The sequence below is a fragment of the Nansenia antarctica genome (assembly GCF_963989245.1).
Source record: "Nansenia antarctica genome assembly, chromosome: 5".
Lineage (NCBI taxonomy): Eukaryota > Metazoa > Chordata > Actinopteri > Argentiniformes > Microstomatidae > Nansenia > Nansenia antarctica.
Window position 1 is genome coordinate 69,384,823 of NC_137690.1, and position 8,421 is coordinate 69,393,243.

The 8,421-nt window shown below is 46.8% G+C and overlaps 2 protein-coding genes across 3 annotated transcripts; both read left to right on the forward strand.

Annotated features, from left to right (window-relative positions):
• The first annotated feature begins 328 nt into the window (after positions 1-328).
• alg11 (ALG11 alpha-1,2-mannosyltransferase) lies at positions 329-3,529 on the forward strand. Of its 2 annotated transcripts, XM_080530816.1 has the most exons (5): positions 329-445; positions 707-931; positions 1,423-1,794; positions 2,401-2,972; positions 3,245-3,529. In XM_080530816.1, the coding sequence occupies exons 1-5, from the start codon at positions 342-344 to the stop codon at positions 3,526-3,528; spliced, it is 1,557 nt and encodes a 518-aa protein (XP_080386942.1). In that variant the 5' UTR covers positions 329-341; the 3' UTR covers position 3,529. The 2 variants fall into 2 exon arrangements, with proteins under 2 accessions (XP_080386942.1, XP_080386943.1); XM_080530817.1 differs by lacking the exon at positions 329-445 and having other exon boundaries at positions 584-931.
• Positions 3,530-4,749: 1,220 nt separating this feature from the next.
• spp2 (secreted phosphoprotein 2) lies at positions 4,750-7,989 on the forward strand. The gene is made up of 6 exons (XM_080530528.1): positions 4,750-4,879; positions 5,409-5,536; positions 6,204-6,326; positions 7,160-7,273; positions 7,468-7,585; positions 7,688-7,989. The coding sequence occupies exons 1-6, from the start codon at positions 4,828-4,830 to the stop codon at positions 7,828-7,830; spliced, it is 678 nt and encodes a 225-aa protein (XP_080386654.1). The 5' UTR covers positions 4,750-4,827; the 3' UTR covers positions 7,831-7,989.
• The last annotated feature ends 432 nt before the right edge of the window (positions 7,990-8,421 follow it).

The window sequence follows — 8,421 nt, forward strand, 5'->3', positions numbered from 1 at the left end:
ACAGGGCTTTGAGTCATAGGCCTAACAGGAATTGATCCCAAATGCAGTCTGGTGCCTAACCCTAACCCCCTTGTCATTATTTCTGCTAACTGTTTAGACTAGTATGTAATGCATGACTGTGCTTCAAGTATTTGAGCAAATAATAATCTATCATTCAAAAGTGGTCAGTCCCATAGACTTCAATGTGAGCCTAGACTTCATTATGAGGGATGCCTGTCCTGATCAGTATTATCTTTTAAAAACCGAAGATTCTACCCCGGTACGGTAGGGGGCGCAAATCCATCTACCATTACTGAGCAGATTAACGCCAACTGAAAAAAATCCCTACCGGTTCATGGTTTATGTTGTGCGTTGTCAGGATAATAGATATCTATACGTACACAATATCTATGATCAAAATGTCTGGGCACGATCATCTCGCCCTCCACTTGGGCGATTTAATCAGGTTTGCATAAATTGTATATGGCTTCTTCTTCATGTGATGAGTTTATGGTTATTAAAAGTTTCATATATTCAGTTGTTTTGGTTTGTTCGTTTGCATTGAAGAAGAAGAAGAGAGACAGCCAGGGGTGGAATCATGTCACCGACCAATCAGATACTCTCTTTATTAAATGATTAATGATTAATTATTAGTTTCATGACTGAAAAGTATATATGACTATGCCTATAGTATGATCTATGACCATAATCTTTCAATGTTTCCCAGGTTGTTGTGGTCATTGCTGCTGCCCATGCTGTTCCTGACCGTGCTCCTGACGACCCTCCTGGTGGTCCTGGTCCTGGGCGTGCGCGTGTGGCTGCAGGCGAACAGGACCGCGCGGAGGGCGCGTGGTGACGGACGTCCCACGGTGGCGTTCTTCCACCCCTACTGCAACGCGGGGGGCGGCGGGGAGAGAGTGCTGTGGTGCGCCCTCAGGGCTCTGCAGAATAGGTACAGTAGGCTAGGGGAGAGAGTGCTGTGGTGCGCCCTCAGGGCTCTGCAGAATAGGTACAGTTAGTAGGGTTCGGGTTCAAGAAGAGGGGGGAGCCTACAAACTGTGTTTCTGCACCCCCCAGTGTATAATCATATTTAATCATATTGTTATCACCCTGACATGCGTGAAGCTCAATTCCGTATCGTCTATTGATACACAAGTAGGCACACTTAGAAATATGAAAACCTGAACTAGTCTTTGACTGTTCTCTCTTGGATTTCTTATATGGCTCTTTTTTTTGTGATCAAATGTTTCTTTATTTTCTTTTAAAACACACATAATGACAAAACAAGACAACAAGGCCACATCCTGCAATTCTTATATGGCTCTTAACAACAACAACAACAAAGAAGCGATTCCACTTTGAATGCTCCTCCAAGAGGGGCTGAATAGCCTATATTAGCCTCTGTTCAGTTAACTCACTCACTCACTCATTCATTTCCCCCAGGTACCAGGACGTCAACTTCGTGGTGTACACCGGGGACCAGGGCGTCACGGCCCAGCAGATCCTGGACGGCGCTCACCAGCGCTTCAACATCCGGCTGCCCAGGCCCGTCCAGTTCGTGTTCCTGAAACACCGTCTGCTGGTGGAGCCCACCTCGTTCCCCCACTTCACCTTACTGGGCCAGAGCGTGGGCTCCGTGTTCCTGGGCTGGGAGGCGCTCACAGAGTTCGTCCCCGACGTCTACGTCGACTCCATGGGCTACGCCTTCACGTTGCCTGTGTTCCGCTACCTAGGGGGCTGCCAGGTGGGCAGCTACGTGCACTACCCCACCATCAGCACTGACATGCTGTCTGTCGTGCACGAGAGGAACCCCAGGTAATCACCCCGTCTGTTTTTTAGCCACAGGTCTCTAACACAGGGAATTCTGGGGGAAGTATACAGTATGAGCACATTTTCAAGAGTTTGGAAGTTTTTTTTACAAGTGGGATTTTTATCAACATTGTATCATTATCATGTCGTTATTGTTATAGGACATTGCACTAGGTGCAACTACCTGGGTCTTATCTGGTGTAGTAGCCAATAGCCATACCTCCATATCACTTTGTTGTCATGTCTCTTATGGAGGTCTGGCGATTAGCTATCGTTCATATCCCAGTCAGTTGAATGGAACCCTGTCTGAGCGCAGTTGCCATTTTATTGGTTCTGAATTGTAGTGACTTTCCAACAACCCTCCCCCCAAAAGACAAGGACAAAGGACAACATTTACAGAGTTGTTGCCTATGCTAGCTTTCAACATCGTAGAAAATGTTAGAAACCCTGTTTTGCCAGAAAGTGTTCCCACTCTTGTTCACTCTCAGAGTTGTTTGGTTCATATACGAATATTAACTCATCGATTGGTCAGTGGAAATAGTCTTTCGCTGAGTGTTGCTAGCTAACCCTATCATCCTCACCCCTCACCCCTTTCCTCTCTCATGCCCCCAGGTTTAACAACGCCGACTACATCTCCAACAACCTGTTCCTAAGTGCGGTCAAGGTGGTGTACTACTGCCTGTTCGCCCTGCTCTACGGCCTCGCTGGCTGCTGCAGCGACGTGGTCATGGTCAACTCCACCTGGACCCTGGGCCACATCCTGGCTCTGTGGCGCGCCCCGCACCGCACCAGCATCGTCTACCCCCCCTGCGACGTCTCGGCCTTCCTGGACATCCCGTTGGACGAGGCGGGGGACAGGAAGTGCCACTCGATCGTCTCCGTCGGCCAGTTCCGCCCGGAGAAGGACCACCGGCTGCAGATCCGGGCGTTCAAGAAGCTCCTGGACAGGAGGGCGGCCGGGTCGGGGCCGGGCGGGCGGGAGGCACTGAAGCTGGTGCTGATCGGCGGCTGCCGGAACCAGGAGGATAACGACAGGGTGCTGATGTTGAGGGGGCTGTGCCTGGAGCTGGGGGTGGTGGACAGGGTGGAGTTTAAGCTGAACGTGCCCTTCGAGGAGCTGAAGAGAGAGCTGGGGGAGGCGACCGTGGGGCTGCACACCATGTGGAACGAACACTTTGGCATAGGTGAAAAAATAACCTCCGTCCTTTTTCAGTTCTGTGGCGTAGGTCAAAACAACCTCGTTCCGTGGCTAGGGTTATTTTACCTTGTATATCGCCAAAATGTACTTTGCTCAATGTCTTAATATGTCATGGAAATGTAATTTCACACGAGGGAGTTTATGGTGCTACTACGTAGTCACATCACTCTGTCCGGCAGTGTCTATCCAGGAGGTTGCCGCCCGGCCACACATATCCAGGTCTTACACTGACCCCTCTTCTCTAACATCTGTCCCCAGGTGTGGTGGAGTGCATGGCGGCAGGAACCGTCATCCTGGCCCACAAGTCCGGAGGCCCCAAGCTGGACATCGTGGTGCCCTACGAGGGAGGGCAGACGGGCTTCCTGGCCGACGACGAGGACAGCTACGCGGACGCCATGGAGCGGATCCTGGCCCTGACGCCTGCGGCCCGGCTGGAGATCTGCAGGAACGCTCGCCAGTCAGTGGCGCGGTTCTCCGACCAGGAGTTTGAGGCCTGCTTCCTGGCCGCCATGGAACCTCTGATGGGAACACTGGTGCGATGAAGAGGGTGGTAGCGGGGAGGGAGGGAGAGAGGGAGGAAGGGAGGAAGGAAGGAAGGAAGGAAGGAAGGGAGGGAGGGAGGGAGGAAGGAAGGAAGGAAGGAACCGACAGATTCTTGTCCCCAGAAGCCGTGTAACATCATAGCATTCGAATTTTAGTTCACTTAGTGCAGAAAATGGGTTGAAATTCAATTCACGAATTGAATTGAAATCGATCCAAACCTTGCAGCTTCTACATTCCTGCCAGAGGCGTTCAGACAGTTTTACTTCATGCTTTCAGCCAGGGCACTTTCCATTTTCCTCTCCAATTTAGATTTATTTGTGCTGAAGGGTACCAGTGCTTGTCTGGTACTGTAGGGACAAGAAAGAATAGATGAAAATGAGTCCTTCCCATTGGCTTACTTACCCTCTGCTGAAGTGTGCACTTGTCCACTTGGTGTAACACAATATGCTGGGAAATATACTGTATTTTTGTAACACAAGTCAACACATGCACACTTTGAGGTGAAGGGTTCCATGACTTCTTGTGTTCTCTTTCCCGCACTTGAAAATTGCATTGGTGGTCTAGATGTGTTTAGCTAAGGAGACAAAGAGAGTATGCAATGAATTGAGGAAAGACTTTCAGCCTGGAATTTTGAGTGTGGAATGGAATTTTGAGTGTGTTGGAATGACCAACACACGCTGTGAGTGGAAGCTGAGCTGTGTGACCCTTTACAGACAAGCTTCACAAAGCTGATGAATGTCCTGTTTATAGATATGTTGTAATTATTCTGTTGTTGTTGTTTAATTTATTGTTCGCAATAACTGGAGATAATGTTCTAATGTTCTGTACCCTATTGTGAAGTATGATGTATTTTTTATATTGAAAAACTTTAATTAAAAGGAACAATGGGTAGAAAAAAAAGCATTGTTGCTTTGTCCTTTTGATGGTCCTTTTTATAATGAATTAATTCGTTGTCTGCCTCTGACAGGGGACAAAGATGTTGTGTCTCCTGAATTTATTTGCCTTAATTTTACTGCAACTTATTCTTATTTTTTTACAAGGGACAAAATAAGTCCTTTAGGTAACATTGACAAAATCTGACCATTCCCAGACTGAACGCCTTCCGATTTCTGTCCGAGTGCCTGTCGATCAATACAGTTGGCATTCAAACATGAACAAACAAAACAAAACAAAGGTCACTACTTCTGTAAGTAGGAGGAGACAGAGGAAAGAGAGAGAAGGGGCAGGACAGAGGCTGGAGGTATTTAAGGGATGGATGAAGGGATGATTGATGTGCTCTTTTTAATAATAGACTGAAGATGAGGTGGTACGTACTCCTGGTCGCCCTGCTGCAGTCTCTGTACTGCTCAGGTAAGTCACTGCTCCGAACACTGCCCCCAGTGGTGGGACTCTGAACAGCAACTACCATGGTTTTGAGTATACCAGTGGAGGCTGGTGGAGGTAGAAATCGGAGGACGTGCTCATTGTAATGTATGGAATGAGATCGGGAATGGTATCAAACCTGTGTGCTTGATGCCATTCCTCATCCTGTTCCATGCATTACTATGAGCCTGTCCTCCGATTTCTACCTCCACCAGCCTCCACTGGATAGTGGAATGTACCATTTTTACTTGGATGTAAACATGGTACATTAGATTATGTACTTAGCATCTTGTTAACCAGTAAAGCCACATTGCTGTGACAGACTTATAGAAAAACTGTATTTATATATATTTTGATCATGCACAACAAACAACTCCAATCAGAAAATGTGACGTTTCGAAACAAACAAACGACATTCTTTTATACTGAGCAACAGAAACCTTGTCTCATAACTGCGTTCAATTCCGGTTTGGTCAGCAGCAGGGGAATAAGACATTTGTGACCTTTGACCCTGTAGGCTTTCCTGTGTATCAGACGGACCTGTCCTCCACGGCAGACAAGGCTCTGGGTCTGGCCTTGGGTGATGTCAACACTCGGCTAGCAACCACCCGCCTGTACCGGGTGACCCGAGGCTCTGTCACCAGGGTGAGTTTAGAACCCAGCAGGTACTGTCTCTGTCACCAGGGTGAGTCTAGAGCCCAACAGGTACTGTCTCTGTCACCAGGGTGAGTCTAGAGCCCAGGTGGTTCTGTCCTCAGGGAAGCCGGAATGTGGGTTCAGATGACGTCTTTCTAGGACGTCCAGATGACGTCTTTAGGACGTCTTATGGACTACAGAAGATGATTCTGTAGTCTATAAGACATCCTAAAGACGCCATCTGGACGTCCTAGGAAGACGTCATCTGGACGATCTTTGTTTACTGGGGTGAGTCTAGAGCCCAGCAGGTAGTCTTTAAACTGTCTCTGTGATCTCTGCTGGGTTTGGGGGGTTCAGGCCCCCCCTGGATGCTTCTGCTAGGAAGAATCCCTCCTGATTACACCTTTACCCATAGAACATAGAGCTAGTTCTATAACTATGACTTTACCATTACAAACTACTATAATATTATAACTAACTACTATACTACACCATAGTAAATAAGTATGTTATTTATCGATTTATTATACACAAATGCCAGTAGCCAATCATAGTTGATCACAGATCAAAGAAACTGAGTATGAATACATTATATCCATTTATTTCAATGACTTAAATAAGTATGTTTGTTTTGAAACCCATCATCACACACATATCTAACTGTCTCATCCATCAGGTCATCCCCATGGGAATGAACACGTTCGACCTGATGCTGTCGTTTGGGATCAAGGAGACGGACTGTCTGAAGAGCTCTGGAGGAGACCCACAGAGATGTGCCTTCAGACCAGGCTTCTTTGTGGTGAGATCACAACTCAATAATAATAATTTACCATTTAGCAGACGCTTTTAATCCAAATCGATTTACAATTAGAGATTACACGGACATTCTCCCTGAAGTAATTTAGGGCTAAGTGCCTTACTCAAGGGTACAGTTCCAGGCAGGATTTGAACTCATGACCTTCCGATCACCAGTCCAACTCACTATCCCCGAAACCACCACTACTCAACAGGGGAGGTAGAAATCAGAGGAATGGTATCAAACACGTGTCCATGTTAATATTAGAGGATATAATAAAAGATCAAGAGAGCAGATATTACAGATAACAGACGTCAAGTCTATCAGAGACCTTTTCCAAATCTTTGACTATATTATGCTCAATAAGCAGAAGTAGTTTTAGATACTGTTAGTAGCTGTTGAAAACAATCAGACAATTGGAGCACAGTCTTTGCTCTTGGACAGAGAAAGAGAAATCTGGTGATAACCCCACTTGACTGATGGGGTTCTTCAGTTCATCTAGATTCTCGAACCTTCCTGATGTTGTTGGGACACAGAGTCACTGTTGACATACTACCAACCCACTGTTGATGTTGGCATGCACTGCTCTGTTTGTTGGGACAGACCAGTAGAACATCATGCGACCTGTTGACCCTTTGACCCCTTTGAGTGAGGCTGTTCATTTGAACGGAATTGCCTGCGCAGTACACCCAACGTGATCTTTAGATAGCGATGCCATAATTGTGCTTCTGTACTTTACGAGTGTCATCCTGTCTCTCTCCTATGGAATCTTCAATCATGCCACATCAACTCTCATCTCCCCAATCCTTCGCTCTCTCTCTCTCTCTCCCCCCCAGCCGACTTCGAGTTGCTTCGCCCGTGTGCGCATGTCTGCCGAGGCCGGCCAGGTGGTGTCCCTGAGATGTGGCAAAGGGGACAGCTCCTCCAGCTCCTCGTCCAGCAGTGAGGAGGTGAGGGAAGGAGGGAGGGACGGAGGGAGAAAGGGAGGGAAATAAGGTGAAAGAGAGTGGAAAAAGTATCAACATGTCAGACTGGGCCAGAAAAAAGAGTGGACAAGAGTTACAAGGAGAAGCAAAAGAAAAAAAACTCCTTGCCCTCTGCTCACAAAAGAGATTCTGTCTAAATCTAGATTTTTTGTTGACAGATGTTCGCCAGGAGAAGGCAAAACGTACCTACTTTCCAACACGTACCTACTTACCAAAACGTACCTACTTACCAAAACGTACCTACTTACCAAAACGTACCTACTTTCGGAAACAGGGGTAAGCAAATCAGTTGAACTAAATTGACCGTAGTGTGTGGAGCACTTATGATATTTGTGTATGGTCGATCACTATACCGAGGAGTAAATTAATTGTTGCCAGATCCCACTACTCCGCATCTTTTTGGCGGTGAGGCCTCTCCCGTGCTTCCTGGGCGCGCCGTCCCCAGACAGGAAGTGGACACCCAGCTGAGAGGAGACAACCTGCAGCTGAGAGGAGACACCTTCAGCAACAGCCTGGTCTGAGTGACCCAGCAGGGGGACTGACCGTGGTGCTCAGGACCCAGTGGGTAGAGAGCTTAGCTTTAGCACTGAGAGTCAGCATCAATGTTCCAAGAATGTAATGGGCAGAGATCATTATGGTACCTGTACTGTATTAATGACAATAAAGACAATTCATTCATTCATTCATCATTCAATTAAATTCACAATTAAATGCATCACTTGTAATTGAATGTTGTGATACAATTCTGTGAACACAAGGTACAATTTTAGCATTATTATTATTTTTGTGAATTCCTCTGGACTCAAGAGGACAATGGTTCGAGTAATGGGAGAATGTTTATGAAAGGTACATGACATTTCCAGTTTAAATCTGTGGATTTACATGGTGGATGCAGAATAGGTTTAGACCAGAAGGGGGCGCTCTAAGTCCATCAGCCCAATGCCACTGCACTCAACCCTGCTGCACCAAATCAACAACTCTACTAAATCCACTGTTACCAGTCTTTTTTTTTAATGATGGGCTGGGTTCCCAGTTGTTGCAAATTAAACCTACGCCTGGACTAAAAAGCATGATTAATGGAGAATATAGTCTGAAAACCAGCCCACAATAAC

Coding starts and splice junctions, on each gene's coding strand:
- alg11 (XM_080530816.1), top strand. CDS start 342: ATGTTGTGCGTTGTCAGGATAATAGATATCTATACGTACACAATATCT. Junction 446..706: donor CACTTGGGCGATTTAATCAG/GTTTGCATAAAT, acceptor AATGTTTCCCAG/GTTGTTGTGGTCATTGCTGC. Junction 2,973..3,244: donor GAACGAACACTTTGGCATAG/GTGAAAAAATAA, acceptor ATCTGTCCCCAG/GTGTGGTGGAGTGCATGGCG.
- spp2 (XM_080530528.1), top strand. CDS start 4,828: ATGAGGTGGTACGTACTCCTGGTCGCCCTGCTGCAGTCTCTGTACTGC. Junction 4,880..5,408: donor GCAGTCTCTGTACTGCTCAG/GTAAGTCACTGC, acceptor TTGACCCTGTAG/GCTTTCCTGTGTATCAGACG. Junction 6,327..7,159: donor TCAGACCAGGCTTCTTTGTG/GTGAGATCACAA, acceptor TCTCCCCCCCAG/CCGACTTCGAGTTGCTTCGC.